At 45.1% G+C, this 26481-nt stretch overlaps 1 protein-coding gene across 1 annotated transcript; it reads left to right on the forward strand.

The window, feature by feature from the left end:
- Positions 1 to 776: 776 nt before the first annotated feature.
- On the forward strand, positions 777 to 26481 carry LOC126537975 (uncharacterized). The gene is made up of 4 exons (XM_050185087.3): positions 777 to 877; positions 15391 to 15497; positions 17486 to 17629; positions 19187 to 26481. The coding sequence occupies exons 2-4, from the start codon at positions 15420 to 15422 to the stop codon at positions 19409 to 19411; spliced, it is 447 nt and encodes a 148-aa protein (XP_050041044.2). The 5' UTR covers positions 777 to 877; positions 15391 to 15419; the 3' UTR covers positions 19412 to 26481.

The following is a 26481-nucleotide window of genomic DNA, read 5'->3' on the forward strand; positions in this document are numbered from 1 at the left end:
GCGGCAAAGCCAGTGTTCTAGAGCGCCATCGTCGCACGTGTTCCCGCGATGGTCAGACACGCTGCTTGCGCAAGGTTTCGCTCTCCGCGCCGAGCCGAGATAACGGTCGACGCGGAGGCGGGCGTGACGGACGGTTAAGAACGGGCGATGCATCGCGTTCTTTTCTCGAGCGGACAGAGAGCGAAAGGCTGCTTTCGTCTTGGGTCGAGCACGACGCGACCGTGGGGTCACGTCAGATGGCAAAACAAAAACCATCACAACGGCCCCCCCAGCAGCTTTCTTCGAGCGTCTCCTCTCAAGGCCACTACCGCGCTGTCATTCGCGGGATGGAGAGCGAGGGAGCGGGGAACAAAAGCAGATGCTGCGCCCCACCGCCGCTAAGCAGACGACAGCCGATGAGCTCTGATACGGTCCGCTTGCTTCGGTTACGCGATTCATGACGTCACCGCGGGTGGTCAAGCGCCATTGGCACCGCAGTGTTCTAGCAGTAGTAGAAGTAAAGAAAGCAAGGGACGCGCGCGCGACCGTTTTGTCTCTCATCTCTCTCTCTCTCTCTCTCTCACACACACACACACGCACTCTCTCACGAAAACTGCAACGTTAAAGGAAGATGTTCTCGGCCAATCAGAGACTCATCCGGCGCCCTCTCCTTGCCACCACCTCTCGAGTTTCGGGTGAGAGCATAAGCGCATTGTTTCCGGGCGAATATGATGCGTTGCTTCCTTCCGGGCTCATAAAAGCGCGCTCTCTTTTGGGTGGCCACGCTACATCATCTCTGTGTGTCAGCGAGGAAGTCGGTGCGCCCCCAGGATATCACTTACGCTGCAGCGGCCCCCAAGATCTCAGGATCTAGACTACCTGCGGTCAACTGCGCGAGGTGAGTCGAGGTTTTGTCAGCCCGTGTAGTCGAATGATGGAACTGTGCTTCGCGGTCTTTCGTGTCAAAACATCGGCTTCTTTCCAAAAGCCCGTGGAGGTTGCTGGTAGGCGCGGTCAGTTCCAGCAGTAGCGACCGTAACGTGATAATATCGGCAACTTAGATGCAGTCGGTGCAAAGGCATACTACTCAATGCAATGCATTGTTCATTGGTTAAGTAGCAGAGAAGGGCATTTATTATAATGAGCAACACTGGTGCACAGCACCATTGGCGCGGTATCAAACAATTTTGCAAATGTGTCACCTGAGCGTAGTGTTCTTCTCGAGAAATTTACTGTACGATATTACTCTAGAATTTTAAGGCACTTTCTTGTTGCAGTGATGGAATGAAAAACAATTTACACGGTACACGTTGCAAAACACTCTATTGGCAGAAATGTGAAAAACGGCAGCATGTTTAATGAACGCTCACGGAAAGTGTGATCACAGAGTAGACACAATTTTCATACCTTAAGCGTAACGCCTAGCAATCTACAGCTTAACGGTTGGCTACTCGGGGCTAGGAGTTACGGAGTCGCCACCTGTCGGAAGCGCCTCCATTCCGTAGTACGAGGGATCACGCGGCGCGCTCCTCATAGGTTTCGCTTACGGCGCTCAATGAAAACACCACGCGGCAGCCCTCCTGGACATTTATGTAGGTACTCTCAAAACGAGGGAAGTTTTTGGCTGTCGATAAAATAATCTTGAGCAAAGTGAAAGCACAGAATCGTTTACAGACGCTATATATTTACCGAATACGTACAGTGAACGCCACTACGGGTGGTCGCCGCGATGGAGTATCCCGAACCGGATTCTTGCGTGAAAGGTAGGCAAACGCTGAGAGTAAACTATGTAACATAATGATACATGCATATAGCGGTTGTTATAGCGGGTTGTCTGTATAACCAAATGTAGCATTACAGAATGAAGCCTCAATGCAGCGACCGCACGGGTTCGCAGCGACCGACTGCGCGTCTGCATGCATGTCCGCGCACAAACTTTTGCTTTCACTGTGAGCGCGTTTTCGCACCGTGCCGTGAGCTTTAGGTCGCAGCATATGAGCATTTGACAGCACACTAGCAACCAGCGTGGACGCTGTCAGAACTGTTTAAAAATAATTTTGTTATAGAGACTTCGATGCCTAGGGCGGCTGTGATGTGCCGTCGCGACGATTGAATCTTTTTTTTTGTCTTCTAAATTCTTGGACCCTATATATTATTTCTCAAGTTGCGTCGCACTGTATCTTTATCGGTCTTCTCATCGTGCGATTTCGCTCTGCTTCTTTTTCGTAATCCAGTGCATTAATTCATAACACAAACATGACCATATGCCATGCCTTTCTTTAATGTGCTACCCGCCGTGGTTGCTCAGTGGCTATGGTGTTGGGCTGCTGAGCACGAGGTCGCGGGATCGAATCCCGGCCACGGCGGCCGCATTTCGATGGTGGCGAAATGTGAAAACACCTGCGTACTTAGATTTAGGTGCACGTTAAAGAACCCCTGGCGGTCGAAATTTCCGGAGTCCTCCACTACGGCGTGCCTCATAATCAGAAAGTGGTTTGGCACGTAAAACCCCATAATATAATTTTAATTTTTTTCTTTAATGTGCGTCTTACCGCTCCCTTTCCGTTCAAGTGAATTCGCCAGTATCTAGCATCAACAACTTCCTATATCAAGCCGTCATGACATTAGCCGGGCAGCTGGCGCGGGCGAGCGACTCAGTGCGCGTTTTCTGCTACTCACCGAACATCGCGCAGTCCCGGCGCCGTAGCAGAAATCTTCCTCGCGTCTGTGCTTGCTGCATACCCGAGTTGTAGCCGATGGCTGTCTGCCGGTTCTAAGTTTCGCCAGCCGAGCGTTACGCAGCTCCTTGCCCTGCGGCTACGTGTGAATAAGGCTGACACCGGGCTCTGTTGCGTACGTCCGGCAGTGCGGCACCGAGCCGTAGCCTACCATGCTGCACGCCTCCAAAGGCAGTAACTACCTATTATAGTACTTTCAAATGTTGTCAAGCAGACGCCCAAGGAGGTAAAGCCTCACCACTTAATCAGAACCGCGGCACAGGTGGGACTTTAAACTTTCGTTTTCAGCTCGCTTCGGCGCTTCCGAAGCAGCTGACGCGGCTGCTGTGTCCACGTGATCCCTTGCCACGTCACGCCGACGGTGGCGCCACCTTTTCCAGTGGTGGAGCTCGCCCCCAATATCAGAAATCTCTAACACTAATAGTTACATTGCGGTACACGGGAACGCTGTAAGCCAAGCTAAAGTTAGTAACAGTGCAGTCCCGTAATCTGTATTGTCCGGTTAAGCTTAAACCCCAAGAAAGTGCACATCGCACAGATGAGCTTGTGTAATCTTGCGGGAGCTTGTTTAATCTTGCGGTAGGTCTACGTACTGTTTCAACTAACCAGCACATACAGTCTTGGGGAAAATTTGGAGGGTCTCAATGCGAGCTTTCGTAGAAAAGCTGTCAATTTGTTTCTTTAACACGCCTTATCGCTGGCCTGTGTATGTACGTCCGAGAACGGCACAAACTGCTGTCATCGTTGGCACACGTCGATAGAGGACCACTCTCTGATTATTAATTCTTTTGGGGGTGGGTGGCAGGGGGAAGGACGGGGAGGGGGGGGGGGGGGGGAGTGCTTGGCCTGACACAAACAGCGTAGCCGTGATTAGAAGAGCAGCTACACACTCTCTAAGTGCCACTGGGTTAAACGCACGCATTTAGAGTTGCCGCAGTGGTGGTAACCTGTGAAGACGCACATGCACCCTTATCCGATCAGCATCGTCATTCATCGTTTTTTTTTTTTTTTTGTCTGCGCGTCTCTTTTCCACAGTGTAGACCCGCAGGTTAGAGAAAGGTATGACTGAGGCCGACCTTTTTGCCTTCTTGCGAGTATAAATTAATTTCTCTCTCCCCGTCTCTATTTTCTTTTCTATTATTGCGTGTTGGGGCACATCTTCTGATGATGATGCTGATTATGATAATGATAAGTCTTGAATATGGTATGCACTCATAATAGGGAATTGCCCGAGTATTGGATAGTTGCAGTAAACTTACAAATAATATAATAATAATAATATTAATAATAAAAACAACCACTTCAACTAAGAATTGAACGAAACCATTAACCAGTGAGCAAAAGTAAGATTGAAAGAAAGATTCATTGAACGATTCTGACCGCAACGAATTTACGAGCGAGATAATTAGTGAGCGTAATACTTTTTTTTAGTCTTGTAGGCAGGAACTATTCATTTAAAAACATAATTACTCTCATTAGCAAGCATTGTCTCGTCGGGGCACAAATTTCGCAGAATGCGGAAAGCGATTGTGTTCGATGTGCTCTTCTCCGTGCTGCTACTAAGCGCAATGCGAAAGCGCTCATCGAAGGCGCTTAACGAAATTGCCACGGTCGACCTCGTGCCGCATAAAAAATGGCATATGTTTTGTGCCGTGATTGCAGCGCCCCATTACGGCGATTTCTAATAGAATTTACTCTGTTCACTTGTGCATTTTCATGATCCTTGTCTAAGCTTAACTGACGAATCAGAGGTATTCTCGTTGGTCACGGCTCGAAACGCCGTTCTTCATGCCATCCTATTCATAAGCTATTTACGCCTGCAGATTGAGCAGTGACTATTTCTCAGATTTACTCTTCCCACGTAACTTGTGGCTCTGCCAAAGACACGGCACATCTTTTACATATGGAGAGCTATCTATTTACCGATGGCGCTTAAGATATACGTTTCAAGAGCTGTAACGCGTAAAACTAAATCCACTGTATAAATTAAATATATGTTGTGATGGGGCATTTCGAAAGGAAGTTATGGAAGTTACATAATTCAGTGAGGAGAAATGGGAATAAAGTGAAACACTATTATATCAATCCCGGACAAACAAAGTTTTCTCTTGTATATTCATAATAAAAAAAAAAAATTCTGAACAGTGTGAAGCTGCGCTGATCATACATATTAAAAACGTAGTGTTGTATCGCACGAAACTAGCGTCCACACTCGACAGACCAGATTCCGCACACTGCCATGCACCTTCGCAACTTGGTCTTCCCTCGAACAGGGCTGTCTTGGGCTTGTTGGTGTATGTAAACAAGCAAACGCTCAGTATACCGCAGCTAGCAGACGGAAAACTAAAAGAGGAACAGGAAGTCGGAACAGAAGGACAGCGGAGACAGGAAGAGGGGAAAGTTAGCACGGCGGGTGCGTCCGGTTCCTTTCTTCTGTAGACGTGTGCTAGCAGCCCTAAACTGAACGGTTTCCTGCGAAGACACGACACTACCGCATGCGCAGTGGAGAAAAAAAAAGAAGAAAAAAGAATAAGAAATCCTTTCCTTCGTCATGTCGTGCTCCGTGTCAAGACGTGCCGTGCCAACAGCTTCTCGAAAAAAAAGAAAGAAAATAGAATTCGCGTCTCCATCTGCCGGCGCTACTCGCATCACTTTGTACACGCTATTCTATGACCGCTGGATTCAGTGACGTCAGAACGTCTGCGTGACCGACAATCTGCCGTTTCTCTAGCAAACTAAGATCGTCAGGAATGTTTAAAAGAAAGCCTTATTTTACCAGTGAAGCCTCATGAAAGTTTTATAACTAATTCCACAGAATCGAACCCGCATTTTTTGGAAATTCGATATAGACGAGTTTCATTGTACACGATCATAACCGACATCTATTGCAACGTAGTGCAGTGGCATTCATGGACTGCCGCGATGTCGCGACCAGCAGTGAACGAACGCTCCCGATAATAACAAAGGAAGATGATAACGGGACAAGTAACTTGGTGATAGTTATATACCTCTACTTTCATTTTCTGTCGAACATACAGCAGCATCACTGTACACGCCTTCATCTTGCGCCTGAGGCGTCGCAGGCATGTTGACAGCGTGTATTCAAGTACGACTTTGAGACATAAACGCTTGCCCCGTTTTTTGAAAGTTCTTAAAGAGTTCTAGCGCACGTCAGAGAAATCGGCTCATTACAAACTGAACGACTCAAAAAACCGAGCTAGTTGCCTCATTACAAATAAGAATCTGCATAGACAAACCGCACTCCGACCGATCTTCCCAGTTATTATTCATTTCTATGCGCGTATTTTGTTCCCTCACCTTGCTTCATCCCACGGCTATAGGAATGGGTTGGTATGTTAGGTGACTCGATAGTCATCAGGAAAATTTTTGCCGTTCTTATTATCTGGCTTTTGCTCAAAATTTAGCATTGTTTCCTTCACTCGCGCAGGTTGCTTTCCGTTTCAACAAAATCGTGTGTACTTGAATTGAGCATTTATATAAATATGTAAATTAATTAGGTGACATAAAACTACCACCTTACCTGAATTCAGCGCACACTCGAGGCCCCTGTCGTGCTATAGAATTCACTGTCAATGTCACTCCGGATTTTCTATTCTCTTCGACATGAAAGCAGATTTATCGTACTTTCTAGCTGTAAAATCACTTATTTCGCCCATCACCCAATTTCCTAAATACTCATATTGGGTCTGCATCCATACGACAATGTTGCAGATCACATATGTATGAACTTGACACAGCAGTACATCTCGCTTTCTTTTTTTCACTCGAAATGTGTTTTGCGATGAACAAACACTTACGACGATGCCCGGATTGTGCACTGGTTGACTGCTGTGCCCTCTAAGATGTTGCGAACAAAGGACCGTTGGTCTCAACAGCAGTAGGCGCACCCGCCGAGAGAGGGGGGGAGGGGGCATCAACTAAGTTCGTGATGGCAATCGCCGCGCCAGTCCCTGCTTGACGGGGCCCCGAGGCATCCATCTTTGCACTCATATGGCGTCTCTGTCCTACGCAAATAAGAACATATACCTCGTCATGCAGAGGAGTCGCGCGATAAGCGCTACGTTAATGAGAGCCACCACTCTTTGGTTTGCTTGATGAATTTCGTGAAGCGCGTTCCCGGCCTGATCGGTCAGGAAAAGACGACAAAAATAGACGAGGAAAAAAGAAACAGTCTGTAGCGACTGTAAGTGAAAGTGCTTGCAATAGCGGGTTCGGGTGGCTCCTGCACCATTGACCTGAGTGCACTTGTTCATCAATCTTACGGTGGACGACGTCGACGAAGTTGCATTACCAAGGCGAAGATGCTACGCGCCATGGCGAAAGCTTCTTTAGGTGCTGCACTAAGCCTCCCGAGTATTCAGGGGGCTTATGCGACGCAGTGTTGGGACGACTCCTCGTTCGCACTCTCCGAATGACGGCTGTGGCCTCCGAGATTTTGACGCACACATTTGCGCTTCTGGCATTTTCGGCATGTGTGTGTGTGTGTGTGTGTGTGTGTGTGTGTGTGTGTGTGTGTGTGTGTGTGTGTGTGTGTGTGTGTGTGTGTGTTTGTGTGTGTTTGTGTGTGTGTGCGTGCGTGCGTGCGTGTTTTGTCATTTCAAAAATGGCTCGAACCAACCGGTTCGTGCTATTACCACTACCATTGACATCGTACTCCTAGATTTCAGGCTGCATAACTTGACGCTGAAATTTATTTTTATGTTTTTTTATTTAAGTGTAAAAGGCCAGCTTTTGCACGAATGTGTAATTTTTGAACAATTTATTACGCTTCTATTTTTTTAATTAAACACAGCATTAAGGCTGTTTTGCCAGACGTCGTTGTTAACCTCCAATACCTGCGTGTTAACATATCTTGATCGGGGTCACTGTTCCATATCATATGATTTCATCGGCCTCCGGATGCCATGCCAGATCTGTTACACAGAATAAACGTAGAAATGTCCAAGCATTAGCGAACCAAAATTGTCCTGCTTTGTGATTCTAGCCTGTCTGGACTTAATTGGAAACGCCAGTAGTCGACGTAACGAACATGTTAACGCTACCTTTGGTATTATATGAGGATACAACTTGGTAGGTAGTCTTCAAGCCATCTCGCATACAAGGTGCTTCCATCTCGGTGTTAGATTTGGTTATCCTCAGTTCTCTAACTATACTGTACAAGTCGAGCAAGGGCTCTCCGATCACCATCCCGTAAAAATCAGAACGCATGTTGTATAACTATCGTAAACATTCCCTCTGTACTCAACTTTTGAAAATCTTTTACCTGCCAGTGCCGCATGCATCGAACAACACATGCAAACCTGTTTACATGGTTCCATTCGATGGCACTAAATACTCATGTTCACTTATTTGGAACAAGTCAAACGATATGGGCCACTACTGTACGGTTAACTTCGTCCCGAACAAGCTGAATAAAGTCAACAAACGCCTTGCACGACTCAGGACGGGATTCTTATGAAACGCATGACCAAATTTTTAACCAATAAAGCTAGCGCAATGCACTAAACTTAGAGAGATGCATAACAAACTTGCCCGCGTGGCCAAGACCACGATAGATAACTATTTCTAAACTTCGCTCCCGATCTTCATAAAATAACTAGCTTCATAAATTTTAACAGTACATCAAAGAAAGAAAACGAAGACCCCGGTTTCATAAATATCAGTTGAAGGGAACGTGGCCAAACGTGAAGGGAGCGTCAAAGGTCCCATAGCTCAACATTTTCAAGATTACTTCAATAGTTCGTTTTCTGCTGCAACATTGTGCGTATGCGATGCCACATTGCGTCATATAAGAGACGTGAATTTTTACATATTGTGCTAGTGTCATTAATGTGCTGCTTCACTTATAAACGAACACCTTTGTTATGGTCCCGACTAAATTCATAATTCTCCAAGCAACATGCTGAACTCCTTGCGACATTTCTTGGGATTTTGTTTCTGGTTTCACAAATAACCTAACTGTAAGGGGGCTGGGTGATTTCCCGTGTTGTCCCTGTGTTTAAGAGTCAGGTTACCGATAACAAACAGAATTATTGTCCAATATCGCTAACCCCTCGACGCTGCAAACATGCCGAACCTATGACTGCTAATTGAATGCGCAAGTTTTTGGAAGCTCGTGCTTTATTAACAGAGTACCAACAATAGTTTTCAAAGGGTACTCAATAATAACCCTAATAATGATGGCAGTTCACTCATTCGCTTTACCTCTGGAATGCAACGGCCAGATAGACCTACTATTTCTTGACGTTAGGTAACATTTTCAATGGGTTCCGCATAATAAAGTACTTTCAGAGCTTTGAATCACTTTTACCCCCCCCCCCCCCTCCCAAAAAAAGATTGGAAGCAGCTTCGCACTATAGTGGCGCGAAGACTGGGCAAACAGCATGCGTGGTTTCTTCTGCGACAAGACATGTCTGAAAAGAGCTGAGGTGTCATTTAGATACTGACGTGCTACCCCGAAGAACGCGTTCGCATTCGCATGGATTTCCGAACTTGCCACTGAAAGTTTTGCATGACTCATGACCCGGATCGTTTTGTCGACGCGTCTAGTTGCACGCAGACCTTTGCTCGGTAACACGAGCTCGCAACTCTGGGTCTTCTGCAACTCGCTGACGTTTCACTGCCGCTTCACCGGCGCGATATTCGGGATTGGACCGAAGTCGTAGCATCCGTTCTCGAGTAGCCGCGCGGCGGCTTTGGCGCCGCGCTTCCTCTACTTCGGGAGTGACGCTCCTCTTCTGTCACCCATGGCTCTCTTCGTCACAAACCCGGCTGCGTATCTACAATTGCTAGTAAGCACAGCGGATAATGGCACTTGCGGAGACGCCGAAATTTTGCCCGCATGCACGAGTAAGAGCGGGTGCGAGAGAGGAAACGTGGGGACTTTTGCTCCTTGAATATGTGACTCTGCCTTGGCACTACGCAGGAGTTTCTTAGCGCGTGTTGTATGCGTTTGTCTCTAGGCGTGCCGGCAGAAGTCGCGGGGCGCGGTAATGCTGAACTTAGCGTCACAAGTTGGCGGCTGGACACAACTATATTTATTCAATTGTGCATTTTACAAATTGTAACAACGTGTCATTATTCCGCATCATTGGCGGCGCCTCCACGACACCAAAGCGTCAACGGGGACATCAAAGCTGGAATCCGGACTGGTCCGTGGGTTGGGGCTCGCCGAGGCCTGCACGTGGCAAGGGGCGTTCCCCCCAAAAATTATACACCGCAGCACTACCGCACACCGCGACTTCTGCCGGCACGCCTAGGATAGGATAGGATAGGAATAAACTTTATTTGTCCAACGGTTATTGCTGTCGGTGCCCGGGGCAAGGCTGCCAAGGGTCCATCGCCCGAGGAAGATCTTCCGAGATCCTCGGCAATGGCCCTGGCCCGCTGGACGAACCACTGCTGGTTTTCGGGTGCCTCGCCGAGGAGGGCGGCTTGCCATCTCTCAGCGAGGCGCCCCGCTTCAGAGGGTCCTGCTGTTGTCATCCCCCTTCCTTTTGGTCCTTCTTCCTCATGGTCCTTCTTCCTCATGGCGTTGGCATTCCCAAAGCACATGGGCCATATTGGCCCGTTCGTGCTCGCACCACGGGCAGCCGGGCAACGGGTGCAGCGCGGGCCACCGGCGGTGCAGGTGGTCGGGGTTGCTGAAACTGCCCGTCTGCAACCGTCTCAGGTCAACCACCTGGGACCTGTCCAGCCGCCCGTGGGGTTGTGGATATTTCCTTCGTTCCTTCCTGCAGTGAGCAAGCACATCTCGGTGCGTGGCCGGAAACTCCTCGACATCGCAGTCGGCGCCCCCGTGGTCCCCGGCTCCATCCGCTGCGCTAAGAAACTTCTCCGTAGTGCCTAGGTAGAGTCATATATTCAAGGAGCAAAAGTCCCCACATTTCCTATCTTGCACCCGCTCTTAAACGCGCATGCGCGCAAACGTCCGGCGTCTGCGCAAGTGCCACGCCCCGTTGTACCTAGTAGCAATTGTAAATATGTGACCCGGCTGTTCTGTAGGCGCGGCGGCGTAGCGCAGCTGCTTTTATATCCCCGTGGTCACGTCACGGCTTAGATCCGCATCTGCGCATGCGCGGCCTCCGTACGGCGAGGCGAGGCAAAGCTATGGTGAAGCGGTACCGGGGCACGAGATGACGTCATCGCTCGGCGAGGTTCTGCTGCGCACGTTCGCCGGCCTAAATACCAGCTTAAACAGCATCGCCGTTAAAAATGTTTATCAACTTGACTTCCACGCACCTAACCGGAAGCATCGCACAGGCATTGGAGAACAGCTTGCTGACAGCCTTCCAATCACGTCAGGGTGCCACAGGGGTGTGTACTGGGCACCGTGCTCTTCTTGGCTCACCGTGCTAATTAACTTCATGTTATTGCTCCTTTTGTGCTAATCAGACTGTTTGCAAATGACTGCATTGTGTTGAAAAGGGTTTTTTTCCTAGTGACCAACTTGAGATAAATAGCAACCTGAATAGCATATTGAAGTGATGCAGTGAATGATGGATAGTTAACACCGACAAGACATCCATTCCCATCGCGCGTAAACAAACAGGTCTCTTCTTCTACTTACGAACTTGGTTCATCGTCGCTGAACAGGTTAATAATTGCTCGTGCTTAGTCGTGACATCGACAACGAACTTATCCTGTAATATGCACGTTAATAGTATTCGTTCATCTGCCTTTCGAAAAGCCTGCTTCCTAAAGCAAAACTGAAAGCCGCCCCAAGCAACGGTAAACTACTCTGCTACTATTTATCAGACCCCAGTTACAATACACGTATACAGTTTGGAACCCATATGCTCAACTAAACATTGAGTGCCTGAAATATTACAAAGGAAGGCAGTCTGGTTTATTTAAAACAAATTCTCGCGGTGTAACTCACCATTCGAAATAATTAACACAAAGGCATTTCCCTTCTTGGATCTTTTTGACACTTCAATGGCAGTTCAAAATTGATTTCCTTTCGCTGCTTCTTTACAAAAAAATTTACCATATACCCATAATCTTATCTTTATATCCTTACTAACCGGACCCACAAGGCCAACGTCAGGCTATCTCTCTAACACCTTATTTAGCTAAAACTTATCCTCCTAAGTACTTTTATTTTCTATGCACAGTTTCCGATGGGAGCAAATTAATCCAACCAGACTCTGAGTCTGTGTTACGACACGAAGTTTCAGTGTGGTACCATTTCACATCTGTGTAATTGGACGGCTGTTATCACACTTTTCTAGAAACATGTTCCGTTATAGTTCATTTGTATTCCACTGTGCCTGCTATTACAATAATCTTGTAACAGGTTCCAGTCTAGCTGTCTTAATGTTTAAATTCCATCTAGGTGTGCCAAGGGTCTCGAGTTCATAATAAATAAAATAAATAAATAGCTTATACATTGACGGATATCATTTCGCAAGCCTAGGTCCACAGAGCTGTCCCTCACTGCAAATAATACAGTTTAGAACGTTTTCTGGCAATATAAAGTTGTGTTTGGTCTTTTTCTTCACTCTACAAAAGCGTATGAGCGAAAACAGCACAATAATATTTCAAAAAAATTAAATAACGTGTAAGAAAAATGGTAGGCACACTTTTAAATCATTCCTGTCTGTAACGTTAAAAATGTAAGTCAAACTAACAGTTTTGCTTCGGGAATACGTCCCGAGGCTAATGAATTCCCGCAAGGCAGTCATTCGGATGATATGTAATAAAGGGATAGATTGAAAATAATTTCATGGTAGATGACAACAGCGCATTACGAAATTTGGAATTATGTTCGAACGGGAATGCGTACATTGTCGGCCAAAACTCAGCGTATGGCTTTTCTACTTAAATATAAGACCCGCATGAAAACAATCATGCACCTCTGTAAACTGCATGGTAGAAATAGCAGAACCTATTACATCACATTCTGCGTGCTTCTGAAAATGCATGTGATGGTGGGATCACGTAAATCATGTGTTGAAACCTTGTAGGTTTGTAGGCTTGTGTAGAATGCATTTTCGCATTATAAGATGGTGCGATGACAGTAACAAAATTTCAGGGATAGGATAGAGCCTCTTAACGCAAGGTTAGGGGGAGTGTTCATCACTTAGACAAGCCTTCATTCCAGAAATACAGAATTATCTGACAGTGCTCGTAGTGGCGGGGATGATGATAACAACAATAATTGTCATTTTCACCAAAGCCATATTTTTGTGCCATCGCTATGTCGTCCCTCCAAAAGCCTCGATTTACCAATTGTACATTGTAATAATATTTTCTTCTCATCTGAATAACTGCATATTAATCTATACAAAATAGCATTATTACGGCTTGAATAGAGAAATGGAATGTTCTGAAAAGAGCAGTCCGCATTGTCCATAACTTCCATGCCGACACACAACTTTCCAATAACTTATCATTATTGAAGTTCTCAGGTTTTATAATGAGCCTAAAGGTTATTGGGCTGCCATAAAACCCAGCGAGAAGCACACCCATACTCGATTTCAATGGGACCGTCAACGCAGCTATTCGAAAGGCGTTGTCTATACAGCTATAAATCGGAAACGACATTTTTCATCACGAAGACAATCTGTCGCTGTCGAAGAATTGCTTATCTGCAAGAATATCGCGAAAAGACCTATTGCTGATTAACTTTCCCCTTACTACCATTTCGCGTGTGTGCACGTTTCTTATTCCATCACAAAGTTCGGGATCATTCGGCCGACCCTTGCTCTGCGTTTTACAAATGTATGTTTGCCAACTGTTTCATCTTCACCAATGCGCAATCAAAATGGAGCATCTCACGTCACTTTCCTTTACCGTCTTGCTTGTTGCTTTATACAGCTACAGAAATGGTTATGTGCACTATATATTTGCCACCAATTTTCACAATTGGTTATTGTGTCCCGCTAACGTCTCATGTTCTATGAGCGTAAAATCACATGCAAGCAATTCCGAAACTACTCTAATGCGTTGTTCCGTTTCCAGATTAACCTGCATTTCTAACAGTCGCTAGATTCACTGTTCAAAACGCAACACTTAGGTCCACTCTATATTTAAAGACCGAGTAAAGAGCGAATACAAATCACACTTCCATGTAATTTCGCGTAACAGCATCTCTGATCAGTTTACTGTCCGTGTTTCATCTTAAGCCGGTAATGCAGGAGGCGAGATCGTATAGTCGATCAGGTGGTCACTTTCCCTTGTTATTTTATTCTCGCAGTCTCATGCATAATTATGTATTCAAAGTGAACAATCTTCAACTCACAAAACAACACATCGGACATGGACATTTTGCTCTTTTGTGCTATTAGATTTACCTGCCGGCGGGATATCGCACTTAAATTCAACCAGTAAAACTGATTTTCGTGCGTTCGTCTCTATGTGGCGGCGATTCGGCATTATTTCGGCCAAAGAATATCGTCACACTCTGCAACGACACTGGCATTACAAACTTTCAGCGCGTCATTATTGTTGACACGTTATCGCCCCGGCCAGGCACCTTGTGGCGGGGCGATAATGTTAGCTCGCCCGCGCACGGAGAAAGTAAACGGGATTCCGGCTGCAACTGCTGCGTATGCGTCGGTTGCGTGCGGTCGCAGCGTCCGTATCTTGAGAGCGATGTGCGTCGTGGGCACAGTCTTGGTGCGTTGCAACGGCTCGTACCTTCGTGCATGCTGCGTGTTCTCGGAGCTCAACTTGCGCTGAAGCGGTAGACAGCACGTGGGTCACTTCGCTCGCTGCTGCTGCCACGCTTGCTCACGGCAGCGTTTCGACATCGAGTGTCCGCGGTCATCGAGTCTGATGTGTTCATGTTTGCTTTCCGCGCCGACACCATGCTTGTTAATTTAGTGAGCAAGCGAATGTTTACAAGTTGATACGACCAATAAAAGTGCTATCCTTATTTCGAGTGACTGCCTGCGAATTTGCTGTCGCAATCGATGCTTCGCTTTTGTGGCGAAAGTGCGACTTTTTTTCTTTAACAAAATGCCATCTTAAACAGAGTAGCACAATTTAACTAGAACACCAATGCACTCCGTCGTATATTTTCGTAACGCATATCTCTAAACTGAAGCCACACTCAGCATTCCCTATGGGTGCATACGCTTTGCGACCTCGCAATAATTCGTAATTGCAATGGGAGCCGTAACGTGGTTGGTTGAGGTTTGTTTACACGTTGGCTCATAGGTTCAACCACGAGCTACTGTGTATGATAGTATGCGGTGCTCCGCGACTAAGGACAAAGGAGCGCATTCGAATCCCAGCCTCGGCAGTCACATTCCTAATTTATTTATTTATTTATTTATTTAGCACTCACAGCGCCCATTCAGGCATTACAGTGGGGGGGGGGGGGGGGAGGGGGTGCAGAACGCGGCAAATTTTTGAAATGGGAGAACAGTTTAGGATTGCTAAGTGTTCGATAATATCATGGCACGCCCTGTTTCTTCGTCTCTTCTATGCCACAAGTTACTGTATGAACCTAAAGCCATCAGAGCGCTGCAGCGTTTAAAGCTTTGTTTTTGTTTTTTTCTCTCCCTTTTCACCTTGTTCTTTTGGTTCTATAAACCTCGAATGCATCAATTCAGTGATTGGATCTCGCAGTCTCGAAGCAACCTATCAGCAGTGACAACAGTGATCACCTCCATGTCCTAATCAAATATCTCTCTAATTTCAGCGGCCAAAATTGCCTTCACATCAGGCGTCATGGCCTCCGTCTCGTGGCAAATAGCTCTTCTAGCAGCAGCGCTGGCGATCTCCGTGGGCACCACACCAGCGCGGAAGGTGAGACGCATTATTTGTTCCCCAGGGGCCGAATTGAGACAGTCTTTCTGTTCGCGACTTCCGTTTAACATTGACCCGAAACCTTCGGTATTAAATATGTGCTCGTACATGACGATACTCTTACGAATAGCTCTATACCGTAAGGACATTTTGAGAAAATATTGGCCGGTGTTCTTGAAACTTGTAAGCTCCATAAAGTTCTCCCTTCTTATGCCAATTCCATATTCTTTGCGGCGCGAATAAACGCATTTAAGGAAATTCCGGGTTCGAAATCGCCTAGCTTTTTATATATAAGAGCTTCTTCGCATTGAAGTCCATTCCAAGGCACTTCCCATTTTTATTGCGATAGCAATTATATGGATACTCCAGGCGCAGTTCCGCCGTCGCCGTTGGTGTCGCCGTTGCCGTAGCCGTGATGTTCCGTAAGAGTGAAAGCGTGTGAGTGTGAGCCGGCGAACGCGGTTCACTCTCGCGTGCGCTAGCGACGAACGCGGCCTGGATGCGTGCACTCTCCTGTCGCGCACGAAGCCGTGGGTCAGGCGAGGGAGGAAGGGCGTTATTCCCCGGCGGCTGCTATAGGCTGCCTCGATGTCCTCCTCGCCCGCCACTACGTACAGAGTGGAGCTAACGCCGTCTATACACATTCTATCATTGTTAATGTAGTTAATAAGCGAATGTTTACAAGTTTATACGGCCAATAAAACTACTATCCTAACTTCGTACAGCTATCTACTAATTTGCCATCGCAATCGGTGCTTCGCGGGCGGAACTGCGATCTTTTTTGGGATAATTGCATCCTTGCGCCGCTTACTCTGCCATAAACACTACAATGGTAAATGCATCTTTCAAGGAATATAACTTGGTGCCTAAGACCTATTTTTTTCTATTCCACAACGCGAAATGCTTACAGAGCTCTTAGGGACATTTTTGAAAACCCGGAGACGTTGAACTTTCATTGCTCCATCTGTTTATCGAAGCAAAGCTTTTACAAGCGAATTTGTTACCCTCTCGTTGGTCGGCATTTTTCGTGTCCATGTCCGTGGGCAAAACTGTGGGCCGGTCCCAGGATGTAGTGCGATTCCGGGCAGACCCGCGGCGAAGTTGAAGCAGGCTTGAAGCATTCAGCAAAGTCAAGCGCAAAGTACATGCATTCTTTGGATGCAATACAGAACAGCGTTCGTTTCAATAAAGAACAAGTACAAACCAAGCATCCGAACCACATAATTGATTAGGAGGCGCGGCAACGGCAGCTTGCGACGTGGGAAGTGACGTCACTAGCCTTTTGTATATAAAATAGCCAGCCTGGCAACTGATTTTATTGTTGTGGTAGCACCGCTATAGGTAGGCAACGCATAGTTATGACTCCCGAGGAGCAGCGTGAGTACGAGCAGCGGCTAAGGGGAAAAAACCGCAATGCGACCAGAGGCAGTGTGCTGTCCAAATTATCATTACTCCCATTGCTACCATTACTCTAAATTACCGTTACTACCGTTACTCTCAAGCAATAAAGTATTGCACACATCTCTGAGCAATTGTGCTGGTGGTTTTCAACAGCTTCGCTGGACATCCACTTCTGCAGGGCCGGGATGGCGAGTGATTTTTTTAGAATGAGAGCGCCTGGGCATACTAGGAAAGGAAAAATATACGCGAGTTTATGATACTCTACTTGAAGTTAGGATAAAATACTCGTGTGAGAATGTTTGAAGCATACATATAACAGTTAAGTGGTGGTTTCAAGCAGTAAAGTAATGGACGCCCAACAGTGAAAATCGTCTGAGGGTACGGTGGACGTACAAAGAATAAATAAAGAGAGTGTAGAGTCCACAGGTTTCGGATAAGACTTGAATAATAGAGAGTTCTCCCTGGAGATTTCTACCCTGCGGAGTGCCTAACATTACTGATTATGATGCAATGGAAGTAACCAGCCACTTCACTTCCTTGCCAACCTGCACGTTCGCTTGACTTCTCTTTTTTTTTTTTTTTCAAAGCGTTCCAAGCGACAGGCGTACGAGCTTCCAGCCGGCTCCGAGTTATTGCTGTACGCCCCGCTCTCCACCAACTTCCGGTGCCCGGGTGAAGGGTACTACGCCGACGTGCAGAACAACTGCCAGGTGTACCACGTCTGCCACCAGGTGAGAGGGTGGCGCCAGCGTTCACGCTCCACAGTTTGCAGAAATGTTTGCAGAGCAACATTTTTAGCCAACTTCGTCGTGTTTTTCGTTATCTGCATGTTAATTTTCTAGAATACTTCAAATGATGTTTATAAGGTTGTCTAATGGTTGTATAATGGTGTCTATAAGGATATTCACAGCGAGCGCTACAGTGGTATTGTCGTGGTTTTCTTTTTTTTTTTTATACAGCACATGTGATGCAAACCACACACGCTATCAGATAAAGGCTGGGAGCTTTCTGGTTACACATACATAACGCTTGTTGAGAGAACCGCCATCGTTTTCTCGTCTAAATCATGACTAACGCGAAAAAAAGATTGAGGGAAAAAATAAGCTGGGTTATCGCAAATCTAATCAGACAACACAGTATTGCAGTATGCATATATCTACAAGTACTGCGAGAGCAAATTTTCAGGTAATTTTCAACAGGTACATGTATTTAGTTCACGTAATACTCTATTTATTTATTTATTTATTTATTTATTTATTTATTTATTTATTTATTTATTTATTCATTCATTCATTCATTCTTTCATTTATTTGTACTATCGGTTCAACTCATTACCGCAATAAGTGGTAGGATGTATACACATTTTATAAATCAGGCAAAGTTGACATAAAACTATGACCCAATTTATCTGGGTCATAGTTTCTGAGGAATAGGTAAGCGCAAAATAACGAACATATGGCACTTATACTGTAACTCGTTTGAGAAGGCCTTTACGTCACATGCTCCGAACACCGTATCACAAGTCAAACAACACGCGCATTTAAAGATAGATAGATAGATAGATAGATAGATAGATAGATAGATAGATAGATAGATAGATAGATAGATAGATAGATAGATAGATAGATAGATAGATAGATAGATAGATAGATAGATAGATAGATAGATAGATAGATAGATAGATAGATAGATAGATAGATAGATAGATAGATAGATAGATAGATAGATAGATAGATAGATAGATAGATAGATAGATAGATAGATAGATAGATAGATGTTTATTTACCACATAATTACGCTGCTGTACTTAGGCGGTGGGGATGGCAGGATAAAAGCTGCATAATCGCCGCCTGACTGGTGCCACCTCCTCGTCACTGGTCCCACATCCAGGTCTGATAACGGCTGCTGGTCCTGGTCCTGGTAACGGCAGCTGACTGGTCCCTCTTCCATCCCACCTCCCCCATCACGCTAGTCATGACTATAGGTGCCCTCTTGTTAAACCATTCAGTACTCCATTGCACGAGAACTGTCGTGCCATAAGTATCAGAATAACCGAAGTTGTGCACAAAGAAGACAGAAAGACCTCCACGTAGCCGCGAAAAAAAAGTGTCATGACGAGCGAGCTCTTGTGCCGTGTATGTTGCATATGCTGTGTATTTCACTACGGGACGTTTCGTAAATATTTGCTCTGATTATCTTACAATGCTGTCAAAAATAAAACGCGTTCGACTACCTAATGGAACAATGCAAGTATTAGAAAAAATATGCACTTACCCGCTTGATCGCAGGTGACGCGACCGGACGGTTCAGCCGACACGCAACACTACAGCTTCATGTGCGGCAACCAGACCGTGTTCGACCAGCTGTCCCTCACGTGCGCCTTCCCCGAGGAGGCCGTGCCCTGCGCAAGCGCGCAAGATTTCTTCTACGTCAACAACTACATCGGCGTGGAGAACGCGCCCTTCCTCACCGACGATGACGTGCGCCGAGCTGACGCCTACAAGCAGGGGTGATAGAGGGCCTCGCTACACTGACAGTAGAACGTACTCGGCTTCACAGGACACGCACTATACATATATCTATGCTGCGCTGCCTTATGCAATGCACGGCGGTTGTGCTTGCAATGGCCGACAGGTGCTTCTCGGCCGGACCGCTGGATTCGCGCATTTGCAACTGGCTGATGCGTATCGAATGACTTCAAAGCGCGAGTAGACCTACCAACGTGCTTCGGCCAATGCATAATTTTGAAGTGCACTTGTACTCAAGCTTGAGCTCGAACGCTGCTATTACAGGGCACGATGTTGTAGGTCTAGCTTATGACTCTGACTTCCTGCTTTATTGCAAAATTCGAAGTTACCTTCGTAACGCATCGCTGCTGTTGTGCGTTTCCTGCTTACGTGTTTCAAACTTTCGTCTTTGTCTTGCGTCTCAATAGCTTATTCAGGCGCCAACCATTTAACACCATCACGCGTTTTCGAGCTGCTTACCAAAGATATGAGGCAACTATAACTGATCTTCACTCGTCTAAATCCCTCTACTTTCTCATGAAGCAGATAACGAAAGAAGCGACATGTGGAATGTTTTCGACGTGTCCTTATTTGGCATTCTCTTTACCGCTTCCGTTCGTTTCACATGTTATAGTGTGTGTGCCATGCGATTCAGAGCAAAGATATAGGATTGTGTTTATCACAGCATCCGTCGTTACTCCTACCTGTTTGTTCCTTCTGCTTATCTTTTCTCTAGTTCTTGTCCAATGTATCTTTCTGCCCACTTCCGGCCAAAGGATGTTCTGTTTCCTTGCTCTCATCCACGTTCACGGCAGTCAAAAGTGAATAAGCGAAGCGATCTTGCACTCAGAAACATTTACGCAGAATTGTGGCTGCACCTGTTGCAATTATCTTGGATGCGGAGCGCACGATTTATATCGGGGGAACGCACACAAGATGAACGTTCGATTATCGTATCCTTAAAAAAATTGGTCCACTTAATCTAGATGTTATTAGTCTTGGCGTGCGCTGCTTTGCCGAAGACCATTAGATCCTGTCGGTAAAATGTCTGAAGTTATTTGCGTAACGATTTACGAGGCTTCTGAAGCTGTCTACTTTCACACTCACTTGAACTGTGCCAAATATTATTCGTTTATTTTTGGCAGCTCTGCAAGCCTTAGACATTTCCTTCCCACTTTTTTTAAACAATGCTTCCCTCTCTCCCCTTCCCCTTCATCGGGCTTCAACAAATATTAAACTAGACATTTTTTTTATTATTGTCCATGCAAACTCCGAAATTATATTCCCGCATCCCATCTTTCCTTTCATTCTTAAAATGGGTATATCAGACTACACTCACGCATTCCCTTTCAGCAGCTCCAATTACCTGTTTTGCATACTTCGAACTTTCTTGCCCTGTTTCCTCTTTACTAAACTTTCACGTTCTGAGCACGTGCGTGTGTCATGGAAGCCTTCACTTACTGACACAGTTCATATTTATGCCTTATTTATTTCTCACTGCTTGTCAACACAACAGACATTTGCGCGGTATTCTAATCCCCGCGTTTTTTTTGTTGGTGTCGGTAACGTTCTCCTTCTAGTAGCTGCTGGCCAGCAAGGGAAGTTTCAACTTGCTTTACTGGTGCCATCGTATGCAATGTTGCCTCGTGCGCCTCACAGGCGTTTTCATGTACGCACGGTGAGCAATACCATGTTTTTTTAAGTGAAAAGAGCTACAGTTGTAAAACACAGTGCAATCGAGATTATGTTTTTCTTTTCGCAACACACAGCCGGCGTCTGCGGACGTAAGAAAATGTGTGACAATCAATTATTGAGGGATACTTCCAGCATGATCTGGTGACTGATGTACTGAATACTTATTTTAGAGCACTTTTAATTCCTAAATGAAGCCGGTCAGCAATTGAGCCATACTCACTCAATAGGAATCCTAAGACAATAGCAGCAATCTTGAGATATCCGTACTCGAACTTACCAGCTCACAAATTCGTGTTTGCGCTTATTTTTGCCCCACTTGCGCGAAAAGAGCGTCGTTTCCATGGAAAATATTAAGTGTAACGCATTTCACCGAAACTTCAAGGAGTGGTATCGCCTTACTGGTGCAGTGTCTCCTTAGCGTACATGTCTAGAACATTGACCCATTCCAATGCTGCACTTCGAGCGAATGTCCAAAAGTAAATATTGCAACTCCTTATAAGCATTTACCGTGACTATTAACTTAAGCGAATACCGCATCTTTGCCCAGAAGGACGTCATTGCACGGTCAAACAGTTTGGCTCTTGCCATTTAAAACGCATGGTATAAAGGTCTAAGACTCAAGCGATGAACAGTCAAGGAAAATTGCGTTGCTCATCAATCTACGGGTGTACGAACTGCACATGTTTTCAGGGAGATCTTGTGCGTATGTGCACATAGAATATAGAATAGAATTTATTGATAGGAAAGACAGAGAGAGTATGTGCACAAGTCTGTGGCAGAGTAATATCCTAAAATATCATATCTTTGTTTTGTTTTGTTTTTGCAGTCAATTAAAAGGATTGATATGCGTGACTTGCACATGACGGCACAGGCGCCAGTTGGATCACGTTAGACTGTTTTCACTGCGTTACTAAAGACAAGCGATAATTAGACCGATCGGACTAAGCCGCCCGCCTTTTGGGAGACCTGCTGATATTCTAATATGGTGGCAACAATATCAGTGCAAGTCACGTGTATTAGGCTAATAGGCTGCCCCCCCCCCCCCCCACCAGCCCCTCACTAAAGAAAGGTGAAAATTGGATAGAAGTTAATGGGCTCCATGAGAGGAGCGAAAAAAGAAATTAAAAGAAAAATAATTCTTAACCCCCCTGTGCACGTAGCTTTAGACTGTATTTGCAGCCAAAGCCAATGTTTGGGAAGGCTGTAGACTGTTGCTCTTTATAAGACTGAGTGTTTCTGCTTCAAGAACATCAGAGCTTATCTGTGCGTGTTCTCCACCACCCCTAAATCTTTGTGCCCAATGATACGCCCTCACGCTGCTTAGCAAACTTGAACGTTGGTGCTGTCTCTCTACTGCCGTAACACAAGCTCCTTCCTGCCCGAGATTTTGCAATCGCGCCACTGAATATCTTTACGGCTTACACTTTCGTGTTGTTTTGTCGAAGCTTAGTTGAAACCTTCTCCATTCCCTCCTGTCCTCCTCTACCTTCAATATCGGCATAGCTTACGCCTGACCACATTTCTTTGAGTTGAGATTGATGACTCCAGCCCTTAGAATGTATGTTGGTTGTCTCATAACCAAGCGAGAAATTACTCTACGAGTGACAAAGCCCTTACTCTCGAGTAAAGTGGCACAATTTAGAATGGGGAAATCGAGAAGTAAGCTTAACGAGCGTTAAGGTGCCCATGTTGACGGGAGGCTCGTGCCTTGGGGACAATTAGGGCTACAGAACATAATTATCGAGACATAAACCACAAACGCGTCTTTCATGCTCCTATGTCGGCCTTACCGCTTTTCAGTCCTAAATTTTATCACTCACCTTACTTTACTGATTCAGAAAACATGTTTCTGTCTGGAACAGCATGTTCATTTATTCGTAATCATGTGCTGCATTTCGTCGCTTCGTCATACACCTGTCAGGAGCCCATATTTATTGTCGCAGCAAGCGATTGTCCCTCAGCTTTACCGTCTTTCGTGAGCAGCCAAATGGGAGTCTTTTAATGGCAGCTGGCGTGGAACACTTTCGTCGGCGAGTACGTTCATAAAACTCGCTTTACATCCTCCTCGTCCACTCTATTGTTACTTCGAGCTTAGAAATGTCTGCTACTCTTCTTCTTAAGTTTACAACCTATGCTCCTGGCGTCTATTGAACTTTTCGTGAGTCGTCAGATTCGGGGCTAGACATGTGAATACCAACAAACTTCCTCGAGCTGATACATGTGGTATTGTTTCCTTCTTTTTTTTTTTTTTATGCGCACACAGCACATAGAAAAATTCGGTGTGTTCAGGGAAAGAACTCGGAGGGGCGAACATTACTTGCATAACATGTCACAATGTCCACGTAACTAATTCAAAAGGTTCATGAAATAACTTTTAAACTATTCACTTTAAGACACAAATTCTACTTGCGAAAGCGAAGCCGAAAATTAGTAAGTTTATGCCAAACTAGAAGAAATCCAAACACTAGCATCATTTTCAGGATGATCCGTCGCTGAAATCTGCTACAAATGCACTGGTGTTCCAGTTAAAACCAGCCTGAAACGCTTGACGGACGCTTTTGACAAGCTTTTAGCTTTACAGTCAATGTGTCTTCAAGCGTATTTAGCGTATATAGTCTTAAGAGGAATCTTTAACTCGGATGCTCCTATCTAAATACATGCAAAAGGAGAATTCGTTTTTCTCGGCAACCACTACACCAAGTTTGACGAGATTTGTTTCATTTAAAAGAAAAACTTAAAATCTAGCGACTGCTGGTTTCGGATGTCTCATTTATGTCATCATTTTTTTATTAAGAATTGGGAAAGACCAAAAATTTTCAAAAAGCGAAACTATCATGTTTACAACTCTGTAACTCAGCAACGAAAAAGTATAATACAATTCTGTGAATTGCATCGGATAGTACATTTAAAGCGGACAAAATTGATATTTCCACATGAATATAAAACAATTTAGTAATATGTAAATACAGCTTTGGTATAACCCTTGTAAACAGCGTAACACATTCACGTAAGATATAAAATTACATATCGAATTTGTCCGCTTTCAATGATCTAATGGATGCTGTTTGCGGAACCGCGATATCTGTTCTTGATACAGAGCTATGAATTCGTAAACTTCGTGCTTCTACGTTTTCGAACTATCGAATTTTTGACAATCTGTTAAACAAAATTCAGGAGTGAAATCGAAATTCCGCTTCTAGCAGTCACTAGAATTTAAATTTATCTCTCAAGTGCAACAAACTTCATTAAAATCGGCCCAGTGGTTATCTCAGAAAAACGTTTTTGCGTTTTACATGTATTTGAATAGGCCGCGTTGGAGTTGGGCCCGAGCTAAAGCTTCCTCTTAAGGTTTCTGCTAAGCAAACATCCATTACGGATGTAATGTGACTCCCTTACAGCTCAGCGTCAATTTCGCAAGTGCAACAAGTGCCCTTAGAGTGAACAAATGAAGACTTGGCTAGGGAATATTTTAATTATTAATCTGTACCTTGTCATTTATTATTCAGACAATTTCCTTTTTCCAGAAATGCATTAAAAACGTACAATGGTGCTAATCTATAACGCTCTATTTAAAAAAAAGAATTCGTATTAAATAAAGTAAAAGGTGGTACACCGCTACACGGCGGTGTTTAGATGGCCGTGTAATTTGCACCTCATTGTTTTATTGGTAAAAGAAAGCGAGATGGAAAACGAGCAGATTACACTTCTGTGCAGTCATTTTAGGTCTTCTGTGCACTTGTATCTAAATTTATAATGTGCACCACTTCTAGTGTCCACCTGTCGATAAACGGGTTGAACGTTTTCCCAGTTAGCCCATCGTGAAAATCTCGAACCAGTGGAAGTTGCGCTTGTCCTCTTTAAAGCGTGTTAAAACACCCGTGTTTTGTGCGTTAGAGTTTTAAAAGTGCCGTTCTCTTATTTCTCAGAATGGCTGTTTGTAACCATGTTATAGATCACGAAACGCGATCTAAATTGTTGTTGTTTTTTACTATTTGTCGGTGAGTAATGCATGTGTCTGTTATTCAAACTGAATTTTGTATTCTGAACGCCATTTTTGTCATTAGCACCAGAAGGACGATTAGATTTACGGCCTAGGAAAGTACCGCAATGGCCAATGGCGACACCCTTCACTCGCTGAGGGAGATTTTACTGCATAGTGATACGGCAATGCAGCGAAATGAACGCAGTTGTTTATTTTGTTGTTACGAAGTGTATTGAAATAGCAAGTGTCATTGCAGTACCTTGCGCTGTGTGCACAAGACACTGCAACAGTATGTAGCTTTGCACAGATGCTTTCAATATTCCTTATGTGCGAGAGTCCGCAAGCAGGTATACTTATTGCGACCGCCTGTTCGTGATTGTTCGTGGTTTTCAAGGTGTCGTCGATTGCCGCGTCTGTAATGTGAAGCACAACTCGGCGAGTTATGCAGTAGAGAAACTTTATAACAGCCGACAGGCTGTTGGAACTGGCGCAGTGTATGTACAACAGAAGATGTTCCCACTGCGTCAAATAGTATGCTGCTTCTGGATTACGACTCTCTTTTTGTGGGTCTCTTTTTTCAGGATGTTGAGAGGAAGCTCTGGCTCGGGTCCTCAGTGTTCATATGCATGTGAAACTCCGAAATATTCTGTTTTGGCGCCTGTTGAATTGATTTTACTGACATTTGCTGTGATATCTTAAAGAAAAAAGTGAAAATATACTCACTGCTTCGAAAATTTAGGCACCTCAACTTTCTACTTAACTTGCAATAACGGGCAAACGCAATGCAGCGAATTTCCTTTAAGTCAATTCACTGGTTCTCTGTTGTGAACTCGTCCGAGTTTTACGTGTATTTCAATAGGGAAATCTGATTTGGGCTCGAGCTAAAGGTTCCTCTTAAGAAGATGTGCGACTGTTATTGTTATATATGGTTACTTTGTTTCGTTGTTTGATACAAGCGCTTTCGTTGTTCACGTTAGGCACTCTTTGTTGCTTGTTTTGATATTGGGTTTATGGAGATCGCAGACGAATGTTGGACTCCCCAGCCCCACATATATACTAACAGCTCTATGACAGGACGGCACATCGTACTCATTCGTATGATCAGAAACATTTAGTATTCCCTTTTCGGGAATGTCACAGCGCTTGCGATTTTTATTTACGCTCTGTGGTGTGCCCTTTCGCTGTAGTCGTTGCATGAGCTCGAAATGCATTGTTTGCTTGACTGCAATAAAAGCGCGCAATTCTGACTTGCGCCAGTTCGTGTATTAAAGAAAGTTTTATATACGTGAGAGGAATGTGTGCGTTCCATGTCACTCAACGTGATCTTTAGAGCGCTTCGTGTTGTTACGTGTTTCTGCTGCACGAAAAATAAAGAAGACGTTTTCCTGAAACATCAAAA

The sequence above is a fragment of the Dermacentor andersoni genome, chromosome 4 (assembly GCF_023375885.2).
Source record: "Dermacentor andersoni chromosome 4, qqDerAnde1_hic_scaffold, whole genome shotgun sequence".
NCBI classification, from domain to species: Eukaryota; Metazoa; Arthropoda; class Arachnida; order Ixodida; family Ixodidae; genus Dermacentor; species Dermacentor andersoni.